Raw genomic sequence first — 23,157 nt, 5'->3', positions numbered from 1 at the left:
TGATAGTGAGTCAGTGAGTGAGTCATGAGAGAGAGAGTGAGTCAGTGTGAGTGAGTCAATTGGTGAGCCAGTGAGAGTGAGCCAGTGAGAGTGAGCCAATGAGTGAGTGAGAGTGAGTCTGTGAGAGTGAGTCTGTGAGAGTGTGGAAATTAGTGAGAGAGTGAGTCAATTAGTGAGAGAGTGACTCAGTGAGTGAGTCAATTAGTGAGTGAGTCAGTGAGAGTGAGTCATGAGAGAGAGAGTCAGTGTGAGTGAGTCAATTAGTGAGAGAGTGACTCAGTGAGTGAGTCAATCAGCGAGTGAGTCAGTGAGAGTGAGTCAATTAGTGAGAGTGAGTCAGTGAGAGTGAGTTATGAGAGAGTGAGTCAGTGAGAGTGAGTCAATTAGTGAGAGTGACTCAGTGAGAGTGAGTCAATTAGTGAGAGTGAGTCAGTGAGAGAGTCAATTAGTGAGTTAATTAGTGAGTGAGTCAGTGAGAGTGAATCAATTAGTGAGTCAGTGAGAGTGAGTCAGTGAGAGTGAGTCAGTGAGAGTGAGTCAGTGAGAGTGAGTCAGTGAGAGTGAGTCAGTGAGAGTGAGTCAGTGAGAGTGAGTCAATTAGTGAGTGAGTCAGTGAGAGTGAGTCAGTCAGTGAGAGTGAGTCAATTAGTGAGTGAGTCAGTGAGAGTGAGTCAATTAGTGAGTCAATTAGTGAGTGAGTCAGTGAGAGTGAGGCAATTAGTGAGTTCAGTGAGAGTGAGGCAATTAGTGAGTTCAGTGAGAGTGAGGCAATTAGTGAGTCATTGAGAGTGAGTCAATTAGTGTGTGAGTCAATTAGTGAGTGAGTCAATTAGTGAGTGAGTCAATTAGTGAGTGAGTCAATTAGTGAGTGAGTCAATTAGTGAGTGAGTCAATTAGTGAGTCTGTGAGTGAGTCAATTAGTGAGTGAGTCAATTAGTGAGTGAGTCAATTAGTGAGAGAGTGAGTCAATTAGTGAGACAGTGACTGAGTGAGTCAATTAGTGAGACAGTGACTGAGTGAGTCAATTAGTGAGTGAGTCAGTGAGTGAGTCAATTAGTGATAGTGAGTCAGTGATAGTGAGTCAGTGTGAGTGAGTCAACCTATGGCATAAGTGGTCTTTTTTTCAAGTCACTGCTTATGGCACGGAGCAAGGGAAAAGAGTAACTAAAGTAACCATTAATCGCTACTTAATGTGAATAGATTATATAAATTAACCACAGTTACTATTTCCCACATCTCTAGTGTCAAGTAGGCAATATTTACTTTATTTTAATGTACTTGCTTTCGGCCTTGATTCCTTTATATGTGTAACTGTAGTATACTTCGATCACACTACAAAAGGATGCAACAAGAATACTGTAAAGAAATTTTATATTTGCCTGTGGAACATTCCTGTGGTATGGTGAGCCAGTGAGAGTGAGTCAATGAGTGAGTGAGAGTGAGTCACTGAGAGTGAGTCAATGAGTGAGAGAGTGAGTCAGTGAGAGTGAGTCACTTAGTGAGTGAGTCAATCAGTAAGAGTGAGTCAATCAGTAAGAGTGAGTCAATTAGTGAGTGAGTCAGTGAGAGTGAGTCAATTAGTGAGAGAGTCTCAGTGAGAGTGAGTCAATTAGTGAGAGTGAGTCAGTGAGAGTGAGTCAATTAGTGAGTGAGTCAATCAGTAAGAGTGAGTCAATCAGTGAGAGTGAGTCAATTAGTGAGAGAGTCTCAGTGAGAGTGAGTCAATTAGTGAGAGAGTGACTCAGTGAGTGAGTTAATTAGTGAGAGTGAGTCAGTCAGTGAGTTATGAGAGAGAGAGTGAGAGTGAGTCAATTAGTGAGAGAGTGACTCAGTGAGAGTGAGTCAATTAGTGAGAGTGAGTCAGTGAGAGTGAGTCAATAGTGAGAGAGTGACTCAGTGAGAGTGAGTTAATTAGTGAGCAAGTGAGCCAGTGAGAGTGAGTCAATTAGTGAGAGAGAGTGACTCAGTGAGTGAGTCAATTAGTGAGTCATTGACAGTGAGTCAATTAGTGAGTGAGTCAGTGAGACTAAGTCAATTAGTGAGAGTGAGTCAGTGAGAGTGAGTCATAAGAGAGAGAGTGACTCAGTGACAGTGAGTCAATTAGTGAGTCATTGAGAGTGAGTCAATTAGTGAGTGAGTCAGTGAGACTGAGTCAATTAGTGAGAGTGAGCCAGTGAGAGTGAGTCAATTAGTGAGCCAGTGAGAGTGAGCCACTGAGAGTGAGCCAATTAGTGAGCCAGTGAGAGTGAGCCAGTGAGAGTGAGCCAATGAGTGAGTGAGAGTGAGTCTGTGAGAGTGAGTCTGTGAGAGTGAGTCTGTGAGAGTGTGGAAATTAGTGAGAGAGTGAGTCAATTAGTGAGAGAGTGACTCAGTGAGTGAGTCAATTAGTGAGTGAGTCAGTGCGAGTGAGTCAATTAGTGATAGTGAGTCAGTGAGAGTGAGTCATGAGAGAGAGAGTGAGTCAGTGTGAGTGAGTCAATTAGTGAGCCAGTGAGAGTGAGCCAGTGAGAGTGAGCCAATGAGTGAGTGAGAGTGAGTCTGTGAGAGTGTGGAAATTAGTGAGAGAGTGAGTCAATTAGTGAGAGAGTGACTCAGTGAGTGAGTCAATTAGTGAGTGAGTCAGTGAGAGTGAGTCATGAGAGAGAGAGTGAGTCAGTGTGAGTGAGTCAATCAGCGAGTGAGTCAGTGAGAGTGAGTCAATTAGTGAGAGTGAGTCAGTGAGAGTGAGTCAATTAGTGAGAGAGTGACTCAGTGAGAGTGAGTAAATTAGTGAGCCAGTGAGAGTGAGTTAATTAGTGAGAGAGAGTGAGTCAGTGAGAGTGAGTCAATTAGTGAGTGAGTCAGTGAGAGTGAGTGAGTCAATTAGTGAGAGTGTCAGTGAGAGTGAGTCAATTAGTGAGTCATTGAGAGTGAGTCAATTAGTGAGTGTGTCAGTGAGAGTGAGTCAATTAGTGAGTCCGTGATAGTAAGTCAGTGAGAGTGAGCCAGTGAGTGAGTCAATTAGTGAGAGAGTGAGTGAGTCAGTGAGAGTGAGTCAATTAGTGAGTCATTGAGAGTGAGTCAATTAGTGAGTGAGCCAGTGAGAGCGAGTTAATTAGTGAGATTGAGTCAGTGAGAGTGAGTCATGAGAGAGAGTCAGTGAGAGTGAGTCATGAGAGAGAGAGTCAGTGAGAGTGAGTCAATTAGTGAGAGAGTGACTCAGTGAGAGTGAGTCAATTAGTGAGAGAGAGAGAGTGAGTCAGTGAGAGTGAGTCAATTAGTGAGTCTGTGAGAGTGAGTCAATTAGTGAGAGTGAGTCAGTGAGAGTGAGTCATGAGAGAGAGAGAGAGTCAGTGAGAGTGAGTCAATTAGTTAGTCATATGCCTTGAGATCCGCACTATCCTTTTTGGCTGCATATAAACTGTCTTTGATCTGCACGCAAGCCTTGTGGTTTTCTTTTGTGAAATTTGTGTGGAACTTTTTATCACATTTCAGCTGCATGTCCCTGTTTGATCATGCATGTGATTGAGAGCCCATGACTATGTGCTTTAAACAAGGAAGTCGCACAAAAACAACTTTGTTCCACAGGCCATACGATCTTCTGTGTTCTTAGATAATGTTGCTACCGAAATGCGGAAGTTTTTTTATCTGACTTGTATTTCATCATTATTAAGTACTCATTGAGGCAGACATTAATTTAAAGCTACATCATTACTGAACAGAGCCCCAGAGTGAGACGCTCTTAACGTATCAGCTGGCACATAGTCTTTTCACTGTATGCTCTTTCAGCAGCATAAACCGAAAGTCTGTGGGGCACTGACAGAGCTGAAGTGGGTGACTGGTGGCCTGCTGGTTCTGTTGAAGCAGTAAAATAAAAAAGCCATTAATCAAGCATGATGGCTCTGTCTCCCTTCACGCCCAGGGAGGAGGGAGATGCGAGCAGAGCATCAAAGGGCTGGGTGAGAAGGGAGGGGGGAATGCAAGGGTCAAAGCGGGCGAAAGTGAAAGTAATCAAGCAGAGCATCAAAGGGCTGGGTGAGAAGGGAGGGGGGAATGCAATGAGCAGAGGAGCAGCTGTGCACGTGCATGTGATCTCGTGCACTCAAGGTTTAGGCCAGCCAAAAGACTGTGGGTAGCACTTTGAAAATCCCACATATAAAATGTCTCTTCGAGCCTTTGGCTCGCGAGACCTAAAAACCATCCCTAGATTGGCTTGAACAGGAATCAATAAGGTTAAAGATACCTTTTTTTAAAGTAACATCTTGTTTTCAAAAGAGGTGCTCCAAAGAATGCTTCGGCACAGTGAAAGTGAAAAGAGTGAATTTAAAGTGTGCAAGCGTTGTACACAATGCATATATATAAATGATTGATATGGATACGTTTGTTGTTACATGCCACTCTTTCAGTGTCTAATTACAAATCAAATTAAAAGACAGTCCTTAGTGGAAATGTGCAATGCATTCACAGAACACTGAACATAAATATGCATAATACTAATTTTTGTTATGACATCATTAAGGAAATCTTCGAAAAATCCCTCAACTGTGAAGAAGCATTGGTAAATGCAATAGGTCTGTTGTTGGGTACCAGCTTTTTTCTTTCTTAATGTTTGTTTTGTTTTGTTATGTTTTTTGCAAACGTTTATTGTTCGGGAATTTACAAGGTCCTTATCAATCTTAAAAACAATATTGGCTAAAAGCACTTTAGGGAACTACTTTCTGTGTGAAGTAGTCCTTGTGAAAGAGCAGGAAAAGCGAAAGAGCAGCATGCTGTCGCCTATGGTGTACTTAGTTAATGGTGGAAGTTAGCTGGCCAATTGCTCCATGCTGTAGTGGACAAAAGGAAAATGTGAATGAGACAATAACAGAGACTTGGAGGAAAAGGTCTTGTGAAAGCCTCTATAAGTAAGTATAGTCACATACAATTTTAGAAAAATCAAAAGGACTTGAATTCCACTTTGCTAAATCTTCTTTTGACCGGTCATCAACATGAGAGCCCGAGATGGGTGTTCGACAAATCACTGTTAGTGAATGAGCAATGGGTGACACAAATGCATCAGGCTATGGAGGGCTTCTTAGAATACAATTGAGATATAGCTTCTGAATTCGCAGTTTGGGGGGCCCTGAACATGGATGCTGATTCATCAAAATGCTAGGAGTAGCGGAAGTGACATCACATGCCATGTGACCCCCCCCCCTCTGCTGTCACAGGAAGTGACATCACACGAACTTTGACATGGTGACACCTAGGAAGTGACATCACCAGCCCTTTGACCTACCCCGAACTGCACACTTTACCCACTTTGCAATACAGGGAAACCTTAGTTTTGCCCTATAATCATGTGCTGACAAAGCACTGTGGCATTCATCCTAAAGATCTCATAAGGCTAAAAGGCTGAGTAAGCCTTGTCAGCTCCTACAGCAAAGCAGTTAAAATGCTGAGTGATTATTTAGAGAGCACAGGGTTGGGAGAGGCAACATGATTGAAACATCAGTGCAATGAGGACTATTCGTGCAACTCCAAGGCATGTTCTGGAGACCGCTGCCTATATATTGTGTCTTGGTTTCTGTTACCAATTTTAAGAGTTATTGCAAATAGTGTACATCTTGGGTGCTCATGCAGAGTACATCATGGACTTGAAATTCCCAGTGTTAGTAACACAAAACCACCGCATTTTCAGTCAAATAATGCATCATGTGGCGCGATAAATCATAATGTGAAATCCTAATACACTTAACAGCTTGAACAAGGTAATTGTTTGCGTTCTGTCCATCCACGTGTGTCTGTTGCCGCAAAATGAATTTGAACATATTCATAAAGCACATTAGAAAACATTTTGTTTTTTCCTAAACCCTCCGAGTCCACCCCAAAATACATAAAAACATCATATTTATGCCATCAGATGCAATAGGAGTGCAGTGGGTGAATTTACCTTCAGTTCTATTCATCCAGTCCATTAGATAGTGGCTTGGACAAGGGTCCAGAGATTATGGGCCTGACATCTCCAGGGCACTCAGCAGGCCGAGGAGGGTGTAGGGAGCAGGTGATCATCTGGTTTCTGCATGTTTCTCAATGGGATCGCCACTGCCCAGTTTTTTACAGTCTATGAGCCGTTCCTTCCCTCCTTTCCTTAGACACAAATACTTAACTCCTGGCCACCAACACGGAACTATGGTCAGGTGGCCTTCATTTGTTACAATTTTGTAACTAATGAACCTTCACCAACTGAGGGTGCCAAGCAGCATCAGGACATGAAAGGGAAGTGTGGACACTGGACGCAGGACCCTGCCAGCGGCAGCTCGCGCTCATGCTTCTATTGAACTGAATAGTAGTTTTCAGGGACATTAATTTATGATTTATGGAAACAGAGTTTATTTTTGATTTCAGCTATTGTGAAAATCAAAAGCCCGTTTGTTAGGTATACATGGCTCACTGCTAAGATAAGTGCCTAACACTTTCCCTGTTGTGTTTTTCTGAGGAAGCAGTGAGGCAGTGACTTTAAGATAACAGCTGAAAAAGACCCTCATTTAAGTGATGGCACAAAATCAAAGGGGGAAAGTGTCACTGATACAAATAGCGATAAATATTCGAACTTTGTGCGACACCTTAACCTTTATAACTGAGACGAACTGTAACCAATCAAAAGATCATTGTGTTTGATTGGACAACACAAATCTTAATGCGATTCCTGTCTGATCTGCTCTTCCCTGACCTGCTTAAACCTGTCGGTCAGGATGGGCTTTGCAAGCTGGTGTTACCAAACTGCACATTTTAAAGCAAATGATGATTACCCCATCCAAAAGAAACCCTGCCAGGCAGCCCCTCATACCTCGAGCTTGCAGAGAGTTCCCTGTTTCTCTCCCTTGTGCCGGTGGCTCACTGCCCCTGCCTATTCCAAAGCCTTGCGTCGCAGAGTCAGGCCGAGGGGGAGAGAGGGGAAAGCTGGGGGTCGCAGCCCGCACCAAGGCCCTTCTTCTTGCGGGTGCTTGCACTGTAAAATGCCCGAGGATCAAGGGCCACGTGAAGAGAGGCCCCAGCCCACAGCAGACATGTCGGGGCAGATTTACAAGCCCCTTGCGCCACTTTTGTGTCACTTTTCCCATGATAAAAATGACGCAAAAGTGGCGCAAGGGGCTTGTAAATCTGCCCCATTGTATCTTACTAAAATCAAGGACTGTGCCAGCCGGCCCGGGTTCACCACAGCAATGAGTGAGTGTTTTCCTCCAGGCCCAACTTGCGGAAAATGAAATGTCGCTGCAGGCAGAGTGTCAGCAGTACAACAAAGCGCTGCGCACACTGGCTGCTTTTATGCCACCAAAGCGCTTGGCAAGGCTGGCAGTGAGGGAAGCCAGGGGTCGCAAGCAAGGTAGCAGGGGTTGCAACGGGTGACACAGTTGTGACCCCTGGAGACAGCTAATCGCATCCATAGCCCGAAGGCCTTTTTTAGGGGAGCGGTGATAACATTCCAGGCAGAATTATGGAACAGCAGGCAGTGCAAGGTCTAGTCTGTTCAATCACCTTTGAATTAGGCAATAACAGTGCAGTTGGTGTCCCCCACGAGGGAATCTAAGTGCGCACTGGTCCAAGCTACCATCATCTTCAGGAGCATTTTGTCTCCAAAGAGATACTAAACCATAATTCAATAATGCAAAAGAGATACGAAGAGAACAAGCGTATACGTAGATACCCGGGGCGGTCACTCAAGTGTAGATCTGACTTCACCACTAGTAAGCAAACTCAGGATCTGGATTTAGATCAACCCAGCCACAAGATCTACTCAGTGCCTTTTTTAAACACTATACAAAGCTTTATTCTGACCCTGAGAATGCGTCACATGGGATGGTCGAAAGGTGGCTCGAAAGGCCTGGTACCCCTTCGATAACAGAGGATCAGGGGGAAGATGTGATCACTCCGTTAAGTCCTCCCCCACTGCAGAAGCTCGTGGTGCAGATGGAATTCCAGCAGATGTGTACAAGCTATTTTTGCCACAGTTAAAAGGATTCCTGGTCAGACTGTTTAATACAATCTTGCAAGGGACTGAAGTCCCCAACTCCTTTGCAGAATCGGTGGTTCCCTGCTTTACTTAAAGAAAGGCAACTCAGAAACATATCTGAACTCCTATCGACCTATTACTCTACTTAACTGCGACTACAAGTTGTTTCCTCTTGTAGCTTTTCTTAGAGAAGGCTGGAGGTTGTTCTGTGTTACTGCCCCAATAAATATATTGTTGGACACGCAGAGTCTCTGGACTTCAGCCTGCAGAATATTTCCAGGTTTCACTGAATTTTATCCTTGATGTATTGATGCTAGTTGCAAACATTTTAACATGCAAGTTCATATCAGTGCAACCATCAGAGGAGCCAACCACCACATTAATATCTTAACAAAAATCAAACCCTTCATGCCCCCTAGGGATTTTCAATTAGCTGTACAATCTGTGGTCATCTCCCGATTAGATTACGGGAGTGCGACTCTTGCTGGCCTTCCCAAGTAAAGTTTGCCCCGTTATAGGCTACATTGAACTCAGCGACCAGACTCATACATAACAGGTTCCCTGTTTGAAGCTAGCATCCAATTAAAGATTGTTTGCATAATGCACAAGGCCCTCCACCACAATGTTCCTGTATACTTGACCAAGAGACATGAGTTATCCGATAGCAGGCGCTCCCTGCGAAGCACCATCTCCCATCTATTAAAACCACAGTTCAAAAAAAAGAAAACTTACAACCACTCCTTCTCTGGCCCTGCCCCCAGAATTTGGAAAGCTCTTTGTCCGGATAACATGGATAAACCCCTCATCTGCCTGCTTCAAATATGAAGCAAAAAAGCTCTTGATGCATAGATTCCTTCTTCAAGAGTGATGATACTTCTGCAGCTTAGCTATCATTGGGTGGACTCCAGAGGATCTTAGTGCTGATATGTTTGACAACATGCTGTATATATGTAATTCATGATAATTCCTCCTCGGATTGTCATTTATTTTTCTCTTTTTATGCAATTGTATGTTTGATGCCTATATGTACTGTGCTCTGATATCCGGAAGGGTCATGTTTGTGCTGTATAAAACTCCAAATACATTTATAAATGGATGAGATTGGTCTGTGTTCCTAGGTTTCAAGCTAGCCTGGCTGATGACGGCTGATTAGCCAGAAACCGGTCCCAGGATGCTTGTTTCCGGTCCAGGGAAGACATGGCTTGGCAGTTCGGGCTGGACAGTTCCCATGAGGCACAGGGTCAGACTGATTTGCATATGGCCATGTCTGAACTGGGGTGGCGGAGTGAGCTAAAGAATGATGTTGGATTAAATCCAGATCAGTTGACTGGGGGTGAGTTCTTGCAATGTTCAACACTCCATCCATCATCCCCTTTGGTTTTGCTTTGTTCGCCCTAAGTTGGCAGGGTATGCCCAGACGTGGGTCCCTTGCTCAGTTTGCCACTGTATTCAAGCTAGCCTGGCTGATGACGGCTGATTAGCCAGAAACTGGTCCCAGGATGCTTGTTTCCGGTCCAGGGAATACATGGCTTGGCAGTTCGGGCTGGACTGTTCCCATGAGGCACAGGGTCAGACTAATTTGCATATGACCATGTCTGAACTGGGGTGGCGGAGTGAGCTAAAGAATGATGATGGATTAAACCCAGATCAGTTGACTGGGGGTGAGTGCTTGCAATGTTCAACGCTCCATCCATCATCCCCTTTGGTTTTGCTAGTTTCTTCTAGGCATATCTGATGGAAGCTTGCTAACCCTATTACTGTGCAGACTGAATGTCACATACAATTGAAACGCATTTGGTGACAGTGCTCATAGAGACGAAGTAAATATGTTTGTAAAGCACAAACTAGGCGAAAAGCTCTTTGGCTATGAGTCCTGGGTTGATTGTTCTGCTCGATAGGTTTGAGAACATTGGACCTTGGCTGACTCTATCTACCAGAGGCCATGATTTTCTCAAATGGGGTTAATCCATTGATGGTTTCCTGAATTTTTTCTTTCACATAACAAAGATCGGGTCCCCTATTCAGGGACTTCGACACTTTAACACTCAAGAAAATAGCAATCTTTTATGCCTCCCTCCTTTTTTACTAAACGTCTGTGTCATTTTGCCTTTTCATGGGTCATGAGAGACGTGGAAGTGTTATTCACAAGCTGCATCATTTGGCCAGGTTTTTCCCATGTTTAGCTTAAGTTCACTGTAGTACACCTTTTTGCCAACCTAGCAAGCCCTTGGCCAAGCATTCATAAATTGGCTTTGGAACTACATTCTTGAGGAAAATATGTTTATCGTCCATATATGATTAGTTCTTTAGATTACTAGAGTCTTGTAGAGTAGTCGAAAGTCCTTGGAGCAGTTCCCAGGTGCCTTTCAGCTCCTCATTTCAGCATTTTGTCAAATCAGGTATGTGTAGCATGTAAAATGGCTCATTTCACGAGTCCCTTGATGGATGCTCTACATTTAGCAGCTCCTTTGCAGCGTTTTAGAGTTCACCAGACAGTAAGTCCATCCAAAGTGACAGCCCATTTAACATTTGAGACCTGGGGGCATATTATCAAGACAGGCGATAAAATTATCGCCGCTTTGGCGGCAGAAAACTGCTGCTAAAACGGCAATAATGGGCTTGATAATATGCTCTATGGAATTCCGATTGAAGCTTAGGTTAGGACATCTAACCTGAGCTTCAATTGGAATTGCAGTTTTCTGCTGCTAAAGCGGCGATAATTTTATCGCCTGTCTTGATAACATGCCCCTAAAGTCTCTAAGTTCACACGACGCATGGTTAAGAGTTGGTGGGAGGCAATCAGAGCATTCTTCAGAAGCACTGTCAGCACCATGGGGCAGATTTACAAGCCCCTTGCGCCATTTTGCATCGCTTTTAACATGGAAAAGTGACGCAAAAGTGGCGCAAGGGGCTTGTAAATCTGTCCCCGCATTTTTAGCAGATGAGCGGAAGAGCCAAATAGTAAATATACATGTAGGAACACATTGGAGTGTTGCCAGTGGTAATTAAGATCTTGAGGCTGATGAAGCATTAACATATCGGATGTAGCATTTTTGTGTGAGACATGATATATACACGTAATGCTCAGTAATGCATTGCTTTGTGGATGGATTCGAGCTTCAATATCAATGACATTTTTAAACATATAGTTTACTTGTTCCGAAAATGCCTAATCACATATATAAATGGAAGGGCAAAAATCACTCACCTATACTGTAATGTTGCCGGCCAGTGTGTCACACCACTGAGCTTTCTCCATTTATCCAGTGTTGGAGGGTGCTGAATTCCTCCTAAATTGAAAAAAGATTCTCGGTGTTTGTTCTAAAAGTATTACAAAATATTTTGAAAATTCATGCTGCTGCCCAGACCCTACTAGCCCACCACTGCCCCAATTTTGAAGATCAAAACACTAAATCACCAAAAGTACTGATTATTCCTAAAATCATTGCAATTTGTGAATTGTAAAAAATACATTCATTTTGCCATCGGTATGTTAGTATTTAGTATTTATACAGAATTAGGGGCATATTCACAAGAACATGTGATAACTACCACAAGAGTAGCTTAACACAACTCCCAACATCGCAGCCCATCGCGGGAAAATAACCCTGTGTCAACGTAGTATTCACAACAAGACGGTACCATGCGATAGTCACCAGATAAAGCGTCAACTGACCGTGTTAAAAACAACGCCACGACGGTGGAGGAACTCCAAGCGGCTATTGGCGTGTTGCAGCCCGGTAAGGCTTTGGGGCCCAACGGCATACCGATTGAGCTATACCAAAGGCTGTCCGAGACGTTGGCCCCACACTTACTAAATATGTTTACTCACAGCCTGCGCGCGGGCAAACTTCCGTTAGATCAGCGCACGGCCACCATTGTGGTGATTCCAAAACCAGGTGAACCCGCTGCTCAATGTACCTCTTACCGTCCCATATCACTAATTAATGTAGAGGCCAAGATCCTTGCTAAGCTACTGGCTATCAGGCTGACGCCACATCTGTCTGAAATTGTGCACCCAGATCAGTCCCGCTTTATGCCTGGCAGAAGTACATCCCACAATCTAAGACGCCTACACGGGGTACTGGCCCGGGCGGGACGCGTGCGGGAGCCGGCAGTGCTTCTCTCTCTGGATGCGCGTATGGCGTTCGACATAGTTGAGTGGCCCTTTCTTTTTGCGGTATTATCGCATCTGGGCTTCGGGCCCAAATTTTGTGCCTGGGTCAGACTCCTATATACTAACCCACTAGCTCATGTCACGGCCAATGGGCATATGTCGGAGGACTTCCCCCTGACGCGAGGGACATGGCAGGGCTGCACCCTGTCGCCACTGCTCTTCGCCCTGGTGCTTGAGCCGCTCGTGGCGTGGATACGCTGGGAGCCCATGATACGGGGCCTCCGGTGGTCAGCTGGCTGGGAGGACCGCGTCTCCCTATACGCGGATGACGTGCTATTGTATCTGTCCTCCCCTAGCCGCTCTATATTGGCGTTACTTAATATCTGCGAGATTTTCGGCCGGGCGTCCGGATATACGATCAATTGGTCTAAATCGGTCCTATTTGTGTTGCATGGCCATCCCCCACGCTTGCCGACGGGTTATCCGCTCCAGGTGGCGGACGGCTCGTTTAAATATCTCGGGCAGTGGCGGCTCCCCCATTAGGGCGTTGGGGCGTTGCCCCACTGCTTTCTCACGGTGCGAGAAGGCAGAAACATAAATGGTAAAAACGACCGTTTATGTTTCTGCCTTCTCGCATCGCGAGAAAGCAGAAGTGCCTCTGTGCTTGGTTCGGGGCGGGGGGGGGGGGTGGGCGGTCGTGCTCGAGAGCAGGGGGGAGTGGCTTACCCACTGTTGTAGATACTGACTGTTTGGCCGTCGGCCCTGAACCGACCAAACAGTCAATTCCCACAACAGTGGGTAAGCCACTCCCCCCCTGCCCTCGAGCACGACCGCCCACTCTCTCTTTTTCTCTATGCGGGAGAAAATGGCGCGGCTGGGGCGCTCTCCCCAGCGCCTCACCAGCATTGTGATTGGTGGAGGGAGGCGGCCTTTCCAGTTGTCGACGAGGAGCGAGGCGGCATTTCGTTTCCAGTTGACGAGGTCGGAGGAGCAGCAGGAATTGGCGCTGGACCGGACGGCGGGAGTCGGAAGTCGTCGGACCCATCCAGAAGCTCTGCTGTAAGTTTTATTTCATATGAAGTATTATTAAACCCCTCCCGCCTCCCCCCATACCCCACCTGACGATCCCATTTCCACCCCCTCGCCCATAATGCTGGCCGCGACTGTATTTGGGGTTATTGTGGCTGCTGGTGGGGCTCCCTGGTATCACTCATTTGGCCTGCCCCACCCCAGGGACGCGGGGACATCTGCTCTGCAGTTAAGAATCGGCCTGGGCACGTTAGGGTCTGGACGCTCAGCAGACGCATCACTGTCCAGGCCTCACGCCGGGCTCCTTGCAGAAGCGCACACCAGGCCCCTCCCGTGAGCAGCACTCACCTGAGAGTGCAGGGAGGGCGAGGGCTGTAGAGACGGTTGAAATGTTCATAACCGTAGACTCTGGCTGCAGCCCTGCATTTAGTTGAGGGCGCAGGTGGCTGTGTCTTGGGGAGTGTAGGCAGCAGTGCAGCCCACCTGAGTTTACCCTTCAGTGTAATGCGAGTTCTCTCAGGCCTTCTTAGGGCCAGTATATCCGCCCCCTACAGCTCACACCTCATCACTTCACCACATCTTCATCATGTGCCTTCCTCCCTCGGCTCCCTGCTCCATATCTGTCATCTCACATCCCAACGCATCAACCACAAATGCACCCCATACTAAATCTTGCCCTCTCTGCAGTCAGGCACATCTTACCCTATCACCCCTACGTGCCTCCATGCTGTCCTAATGACAGAGACCCTGCCCACCCCGTCCAGCTGCCAAACCCTTGATGTCTGGGTGTCACCATTCTACAGTGTGCGGCAGCTCAACACCGAGCAAAGAGAAAGGGTCTCCCGGGACTCTGCACCCCACAGCAACAACCACCATCTAACACGTGTCAGCTCTTAAGCTGCCATTTTCCGGTATAAGTCACAAAGAAGATCACATTCTACCTCATCTATTTCTCCCAATAGCAACCTGGTATTCAACCCTGCGACATTCAATCTAATCGCAACCGCATCCATCAGCTTCGAAAACATCTTCCTTGAAGACTGCCTTCTGCAAGGTGATGCATCAACTAGAACCATGAAGGAGGCCTTCCTCAGTGTCCAACCAGTGCTGACCTCGCTCAGCTCAAGATGTCGCCTACCCCATGCGGAAATCTGCACCTCATGTACATCACTCTGACTTATGTTACCTGCCAGCGACCCTAAAACGTGCACTGGACTGATAACACCACACTTGCCTATGAGCTGCACCACACCTGCTGAAAATGATCAGTAAATCCTTCAGAAATGTGCCTGTGTCTGCCCTTCATGTCTGCTGGACTGGCAGCCTCATCTGACCCCAGCACAAATGTTGTGTCCCTATGGATCGGCTCCAACCACAATCTCCACTCGTCACAAATCATGGAAACGTAACCTTTCACGCCATGGCACAGATAAAAGCTCACTGACAATAAACACAACGTCAGATACTCCCTGTAGCATCCAGCAAGCTAACCCCTGCCCTGCCTTAAATCATGTGTATTGTCAAGCAAGGTCGGATTTAGGTCGTGCTACTGCTGCAGCCAAACGTTACTTGGGGGAAGAGCGGGGGAGCTATTTGGGCTCTGACCTTTCAGTATTAGCAATATGGAATATGTGTTTGTGTGTTATTTCACATTTTAATATTTGGAAGTCCTCATCTCCTATTTAAACACCAAATCCCAAATGGGAGACAGTGTAACTTTAGGATAGAGCTACCGTCAACCAGGTTCGAGTCCCAGCGACTGCTCAACCTCCTGTGATTCTGGGCAAATCACTTAATCTCATGTATCCATCCCCTCCCCCACCCCCAAAATAAACAAATCCAACCTTGTGTAATGTTACTGCCAGGGTGCCCATGTAAAGCGCTTTAAGTTTCCGATAAATATATATACATAAAAACTGCCTGCACTGTGGCAGCCATGTAAGAAACATGTCCTGACACTGTGCCCTGCACAGCAGATAAATCCCAGGCTCCTAAAACTCATGCTTGAGCAGATCGCCAAGTTTTGGTGTTTTATTGCACAGTTCTATACTTGTAATTGCAGTTCTGCAATTAAAAGTCCAAATATACAAATATATGTTCAAGCAGGCAACATATACACTGCAGCAACATATTCTACCTGCAGGAGGTGACGATTGGAGACTTCTGCTGTTATCAATACAATGGAATATTCTATGATGGCAAGAAGCCCATTTGTGCAGCGGCACCAGGGCTCAGAGACCCGAAGGTCCACTATACCATGATTATTGCTGTATTTTCTAGTTCAATTGAACGCCAAGGGAATTATTAGCTTTACTGATAGGAAACGCTTGGGGTGCCTATTTTTGTGGGTGGGTGGTTGTGCTTGTCTTCTGGGTTGTAGAGTATTTTGCTAACAGACGAATTTTATGCTTGGGGTATTTCTTGCCACGCTTCTAATGTTTTTTGGCATATGTTCTTTTGAAGCATATGTATGCTGTAAAACCCACCCACTTAAATCCATTAAAAAAAAATCTTAATAACCTCTCCAACACCACACACATTCCCCTTAATAATTTTGGGCATGTGCGCTTTGCTCTCTCACAAATTACACTCTGGTCAAAGATTACCGCTTCACCACTTATAAAATCCACCAGCCGCCACTGATCTCGGGGTGCATATTACGTTGGATCCGGCAGAGTTTTTTCGGCGCAATTTAAGCCCTCCGATGGACCGCCTCAAGCGAGATGTGCTTCACTGGGGAGCACTGCTGCTGACTCTGCTGGGGAGAGCGGCGCTCTTCAAAATGATGGCTCTGCCACGTTTCCTATACGTACTAGAAAACACGCCGTATCCGGTGCCTCCGGCCTACTTCCGCGCGATAGCAACGCAAGTCTCCAGCCTGTTGTGGGGTAACAAGCCGGCACGCATTGCGCAATCCAAACTAGTTCGCGGGTGGTATGACGGGGGAATTGCGCTCCCGGATATCCAGCTCTATTATTGGGCAGCGCAGCTGAAGGTTATTAACCAATGGCTCCATGCGCCACAGTCCGATCCGGCATTTAAGGCGGACAGAGACATACTGGGTGAGAGGGGTATGCTGTCCTCTTTATATGATGGACGATTGGCACCGAAGTTGATCGGCCCTTTGCGACAGACGATGTCTATCTGGCACGCAGCACAGGCTAAACTCAGCTGGCGGGGGTCCTGACTCAACTCACACCTCTTTGGGATGCTAAGCAATTGGGGCGGTTGAGGGGCAGTAAAGGATTCGATGCCTGGGACTCCATCGGCATTTCGGTAATAGGTGACATGTGGCACAAGGGGGCAATCGTCCAGTTCACGCGACTGCAACAGCAATATGAGCTCGCTCCTTCGGAGTGGTTCAGATACACTCAGATTAAACACGCCCTGATGACGCACCTGACACCCGGACAGGAGGTTCCGGAGTCATCCCCGTTGGAAGATAGGTTGCTGACGGAATACATGCCCAAGAAGGCTAAGTCCCTCACATACCGCAAGCTTATTAATAACCTGACGGACCCCATGGGGCCCCTGCGGGAGCGGTGGGCAGAGGAGGTCGGTGAATTTGATGACCCGGAATGGCGTGAGGCGCTGGCCTCGCCGCGAGAGGCGGGTATCCCCTCAAGGCTGCGACTGGTGCAGCTTCGGATCCTGCACCGCTCGTACTACACCAGACAGTTATTGCACAAGATGGGTAGAGCAATGCACCCCTTCTGCTTGCGTGGTTGTGGGGAGGCGGGGACCTATTACCACACTATTTGGGACTGCCCGATCATCCAAGACTTCTGGAGACGAGTGATGAGGACGATGTCGCAAGTGTGCGGAGTGTCGTTGGTGCCTGAACCCCGGCGATGTTTGCTAAATGTGTGGGAGCCCAATGATCTCAATCGGCAGGTGCAGAGCTGGGTGACATTGGGGATAATAACGACTAAAAGGAACATAGCCCAAAAGTGGGGGGCGGAGAGGGGACCAACACTGACCGCATGGGGAAGGGACATGGATGCAGCAATGTTTGCGGAACGCTCAGTGTTTATCAGGCGGGGGTGCCCCCGCAAGTGGGACAAGGTTTGGGGGCTTGGAACAAATTCAGAGGAGAAATATGTAACCCTCCACCACTGTCACAAGATGAATCCTCGGACTCGGACTGATGGGGCGGTTCCAGGGGTAGAGGGGTCGGAGATTTCTACTGGCTGTGCGGCAATGTGCTGGTCTGGGGTCTGCTTATGTATTTCCAAGTGGTGTATGCTGTTAGCAGATATGATGGGCAACATGAAGTTTCAAGTGTCTTGTTGGTTTGCTTACAGGAAAATTAATAAAAATGTTTTAAAAAAAAAAAAAACAACGCCACGCCGCAAAAATGCGAAACGTTAACGCTAAAAATCCAGCGATACAAAAATCCACAAAAACCAGCCGCAGGCCTGCAAATCCCACGCGTCCGGTGGGAAAATGCACTATAAAAGTTACAAAAACTACACACCAGAAAGAATCCAATCTGCGTAGCAACATGGATGCACCCTGACCCAGCGCAGAGGCCAGCGCGAACCCCACATGTCCCACAGACCACCAGCAAGGATCAACGTGGCCGGGTAAGGCCAAGGAGAAGAGGGAGAAGAAGACGGGGTGCAGTCCGCATGGAAAACAAGACCAGCGTCACGGAGGTGACAGAACACATAAAAACAACTGTCCCACAATCAGACTACCTAGAATGCAGCCGGTGAGTCGAGGAGTACAATGGATGAGGCCAAGAGGCGCTGGCATGAGCTGAAAACCTAAACCAGTCCCAAAGCCGCTGCCAACAGGAAGGCAGCAACGGCAACAGGAGGTGGGAGTCCTGCTCCACAGGAGGAGCTGGAGAAAACAGAGGCCAGTCATCAGTGTGGAGACGGTGCAAGGAGGTGGGAGTACGGACACAGCTCGAGAGGACCTGACACAACAACAACAGGGTGAGGTTCCAACAGGGACTGGGGGGACGGTGGGTGATGTGCACAATGGCACACATGCACAACGAGGTGTAGCACACTGCACAACCACAATGACACAGGGACTTGTCTCCCAGTGACACACTGCAGCGCACACATAGCAGTCACAGCACATCCCATGACAATGTGGCACAAAGTGTAACATCGACACAGCAGAACAGGGGACACAACTGGGCCCGCCCATGCGCAGAAACAGGCCAATCACATTGAACAGAGCAGGGAACTGTGAGATGCATCTGTACGGGTACAACCTCACATCAGTCATGTAGTCCAAATGTCCACTGTCCCAAACCAAAATGCAAGCATCCCCTAAACAGTCACAGGGTACCTTGTTACACAGTCTGCATGTCTACAAGAACAATGCGCCAACATAATTACAATGTCTGGTGCTGGCAACAACTTGAACAGTGGACACCAGTGCAATGGAAACAGAAAACACCAGCATTACAGAGTCAACTGCAGAGCAACATGGAGGGAGCCGGGACTGATGTTACCCAATATTCACTCAGGAGGTTCCGTGAGTTGCAGTGCACTGAGGTAGGGGCACTAGAGATGAGTGCGCTCATGTGAAGAAATTGCTACAATTGAGTCCCTTCGGGTAAGTCCTGATGCAGATGCAGTGGGGTGTGTCACACCTGCATCAACTTCCTCATTAACGTCCCAGGTCTACCACACTGCCTGAGGTGACAGTTGCGTCCGCAGTCCACAGCGCTATACCCAGTTATATATTCGGGTGTGTAGCTTGACTTCCACCTCCAGTCTGCATTCCTGCCTTGTGGTTGTTGCCTCCTGCCCTCCCATTGTCTGTGCCTTCTCCCGTCCGCACACTTGACACATCTTCCTCATCATAGTCCCAGGTCATCCACACTGCATGAGGTAACATTGTTGAGTGCGCTGTCCACAGCACAGTACTCAATCAGAACAGGTCCATGAGTTGTGGTTTACAGAGTTAGTGGCCCCGGATGCATTGCGGCCGGCACAGGCACACCGCCACAGGACGGTGACTTACGGTGCAGTGTGATAGGGACACAAGAGCTGAGCGGGTCCTCATCGAAGATGAATGATGCGGAGTGTTTCAGGGGACAGTGGAAGGTGTTCTTCCAGGGCCTGAGGCAGAGGGCAGAACCAAGCAGACACAGGCAATATGTATTAGATGAATGCTACAGAAACCTACTTGACAGCAAATCAGTCTCGGCTGATGATGATGACAACACCCAGGCCATAGTCTCACATGCCACCAAAGTTCAAACAGGGAGTGTACATGGATCATGGGGCACAGTCAGTGGCACCAGTGCTGAAAGGGGATGCAGTCTGCGATGATGCGTGTACAATGGCATAGAATGTGCCATAAATGAATCATGTCTCAGTCCCACATGTGTGACCCACTTGTCCGCAGTGCAGTCCAGGGCCATGGCTCAGCAGGGGTCCACAGCCATGTGTCGTTGGCTCGTGATGCACAGAGTTAGTGACACCAGGGCAGTTGTCGGTAGTGTTCGATCACCTCAGTAACGATGATTCTATTCCCTCCGGACTGCAACGCGTCATCCTCTTACACCTCGCCTTGCGTGCGATGACATGTATTCTGCCTTTGAATAATCGATGTCCAGTTCCAATTCTATGACCTACTCGTGCGCAGCGTAGGCTGTGGGCAGATGTCTGCGTAGGCCCTCAGACATGTGTGGTTGTAATGCTATGACCAGACTTGGTGGCACCACATCGAAGGGAGTATAGTGACATAAACTCTGACTTAAATGATGTTCCCTGCCATGGTGTAATCAAGACTCAGTTCCACATGTGTGACCTACTTGTCCGTAGTGTAGGCCGGATGCAGCAGTAGAGTACGTCAACGGAAAAGGAGTAGAGCGGGCCTGTGTCATGGAGGCCGTGATGGTCTGAGGAGGCTGCCAAGTTCGCGGGCATCGGGCTTGGAGCTTGCGCTGGCACGTGGTGGGCCCTCTTTGACACACGCCGGAGTCGGAAGGTGGGCAGTATGGCCTGGCTGCGCAGGGGCGGACCTGACGGGTTAGGGTCCAGCGGGCCAGGGTACGGCAGGCGCACAGGATCGCAGGCAACTCCGCTAACAAGGACGGCGTCGGTCTCGTGGCGGGGTGAGAGGCGCCGCCCTGGCAGGGACGTTGGGCATTCTGGAAGAGGACCACGCCCAGAGCTACGTGCTTTTTATTCGCACCCCAACGCTAGACTGGTGTACGCTGGGCCATCCCACTCCGCTCACGCTTACAGGGGGGACGTAACAGGCAACATTTCCACGCACCCCCCCACTGGCTGGGGTGACATGGTTGCGTCTACTGTCCACTACACTCAATACACCAGCGGTGTATGTCGCCATGGATATGGGTGTGTACTGCATACTGGGGTCTGTCCAACACATCGCCGCCACTCTTGGCATTGTGTACTTTCCAAATCATTGTTCTCCTGCCTCCTTCACACATACCTGGGTCCCACTTCTCCACACATTCGGCTATTGTGTGGCTGAGGTGCCAGCCCGTTGATGGCTCATGTTCACGGCTTGCCCAGGTTAACATTGTGAGTAGTTCTATCGTGTCTGGTGGGTGGGCATGTTGTTTTGAATGTTTTATGTGATTTTGTGACGTGTGCATTGCCAGGGTTGTGAGTTGCATGGTTGTGGAGTTGCAATGTGTGGGGTGTTCATTTGGTACTTGACAACGGGCAGTGCATTCCCATTTGGTGCCATCCTGTAAGCTCTGGATGATGATGGACTGTCGGAGGATGAGTGAATCATGCACACTGGCTGGGTATTTGGAGGTGTGATTGGTTGAGGTTCCACGGTGTTGGGTTGTTGTTTGCACATTGCTGTGAGACGTGTGCTTTCTGTTGCAGTGATTATGTGCTGTGTCGGCAGGGGGCACAGGTTTGACATATGTGCTGTGGATTGCCCCCGACACGTGCGTGCATCCAGCTATGGCGTGTGGTCCTTGCTTGGTGTCCAGCGGATCCTGCGCATTGTGTTGGACGTATAGGGACTGGGGTGATAGGCTGATGGTGTTGTCCAGGTCAGGTGTGAGGGACTTGGATGTGGCTGGCTGTGTGACTCCTTTGACTCTGGTGGGTGTTGGTTGAGGGGTACCAGAGGCCAACAGGTGCAGCACAGCCAGCAGCTTTGTGTGGGGTGGGATGTTGGTTGTCCACTGTGTTGGTGCCGTCGGCCTGTTGGGCGTTGTTGGTCAGGATGCATAGGATGGTTTTCCTTTTGGGCCTGTAGTGGGCAATGACATTGTCAGGTGTTGGGTCTGTGAGGCTGGAGCGTTTCCTGGGGGCCCGCTGTCTTTGTCTGCGCAGCCTCTGTGGTGGTCCGGGGGGGGGGGGTTCCGGGTGTGGTTTGAGGTCCTGGGGTGGTGTCGGTGGGTGTTGTGCCCTCTTGGGTGTGCGGGTCGCATGATGAGTGGCTCCATGGCATCTGTTGCCCTTCTGATGTGACCATGGGCTGGTCTCTCTTTTGTGGTGCAGGCTGCCGTCCGACTTTACACCAGGTCAGAGCAGGTGTAGATTTCCTGGTGCTAACGCACCTTATCGCCTGTTTTGTGTTTTTATCGCCGATGTGGCTAGTCGTTGAGAATGTTGTGGTCTGATGTTGTCACGGCTTTTGGCATGGGAACGCCGACTCTGCATCTCATTAGCGATAGTTGTGCGGGTCCTCTGTGTCGATGTTTTTTGCGGCTGCTATCGAGGGTTAACTGGTGCTGTGTGCTGTTTACACCAGCTTGTAAATGGGGAGGTAAATTTATCACAACTTTGGCTGCGATAAAATGCCGTTAATTCGGCGATAGCTCCTTGTGAATATGCCCCTAGATAGTTAACCCCTGCTGTGCACCACCACTGCTTGTGTGCGACAGGAGTTGGCCACAGGGTCTGGCCTGGAGCCAGGCCCTACACTAGCCCCATTCCACCAGAATAGCTGCACACTGCAAGCGCAGTATGCATCAACTCCCATCCCACTGAATTAGCTTTGCACGACCTTTGGTTATATGTTGCCGGTTCTGGACACACATCATGTGAATTTCTGTTAAACAAAATAGCAATATCTAAAGAAATAATTAAATTCTGCAAATAATTTCTGACTCAGTTTTGGGTTCACAAACTCAGGTTGTAGACTGCAAGCCCTATGACAAACATGAGGACTTCTAATTTTTGGGGAAAGTGTTGCCGTCACTCAACACTTTAGATCCTCCCTGGACTCAATCTTACCTCATTATACCCTGTACAACACTTTTTTTCCAGGGTAAATTCTCCAGTTCCTATCACTCCGTAGCTAGCAACGTGCATAATCCTTTCCTGAGAAATCTAAAAAAATTCAGTTCATGAAATTTACCTTTTAGCGAAAAATTAGTTTTTGAGTATTTTGGGTGACTTTTCCCTCAACTGCGCATTTGGCATAAAAAATTCTCACGGGAAAGGAGCAAGGGACTGGTTCAACTGGTTTCTACTTTTGAGAATCAGTCAAACTTTGAGTTCAGACGCTCAGCAGAGATGGTTTACATTTTAGGCATAATTGATAGATAATTGATTTAGATAATAATAAATGTCTACTTACCTTCAGGTGTGGGCGTCCCCTCATAGCCTGACATTCGTTGCAGGAGTTCTGCTGGAGGTTCTGTTGGACTTTCAGCTTCATACTCCAAATCAGGGTCTGCAATAACAAGATAACACACTCAAACATTGGCTTCACTTAGTACCAAACTGCAATTTAAACCCCCTAAAGGCCACATATGCAAGTCGTAGTTAAAAAAGGTTGATGCTGGGAATGGCAAATGTGTGTCAGTTTGCCAGAGAAAACCATAATGCACAATTCAATTTAGTGTTTGGCACAAAGATTTGCTCCTAAATCGGGAAGCGCTGGTCCTGATGGCAAATCTTAGGTCATCCACAAAAAATAATTCCTATTTGTAGAGCAGCATGTTCAAATCTAGAGGGTGTGATGATGTTATGTTATAGTATTTATTGAGCGCACTGTTATCCATAGGTGTCATGGCACTATGTGAAACTTCCTGAGGGATACAGACCCGAGTCCAGTTAGTCCGCAG

At 47.7% G+C, this 23,157-nt stretch overlaps 1 protein-coding gene across 1 annotated transcript in view; it reads right to left on the bottom strand.

The window, feature by feature from the left end:
- Positions 1 to 23,157, bottom strand: part of LOC146797469 (protein SSUH2 homolog) — a 173,763-nt gene that overhangs the window by 51,077 nt on the left and 99,529 nt on the right. Inside the window, exons 2-3 of the mRNA XM_085627560.1 lie at positions 22,668 to 22,763; positions 11,181 to 11,262 (exon numbers count right to left, since the gene is read on the bottom strand). Coding sequence (XP_085483686.1) covers positions 11,181 to 11,262; positions 22,668 to 22,763 — 178 coding nt within the window. The remainder of the gene's footprint in view (positions 1 to 11,180; positions 11,263 to 22,667; positions 22,764 to 23,157) is intronic.

Source organism: Triturus cristatus, chromosome 9, assembly GCF_964204655.1.
Source record: "Triturus cristatus chromosome 9, aTriCri1.1, whole genome shotgun sequence".
Taxonomy (NCBI): domain Eukaryota; kingdom Metazoa; phylum Chordata; class Amphibia; order Caudata; family Salamandridae; genus Triturus; species Triturus cristatus.
This window is presented reverse-complemented; position numbering and strand designations above follow the sequence as displayed.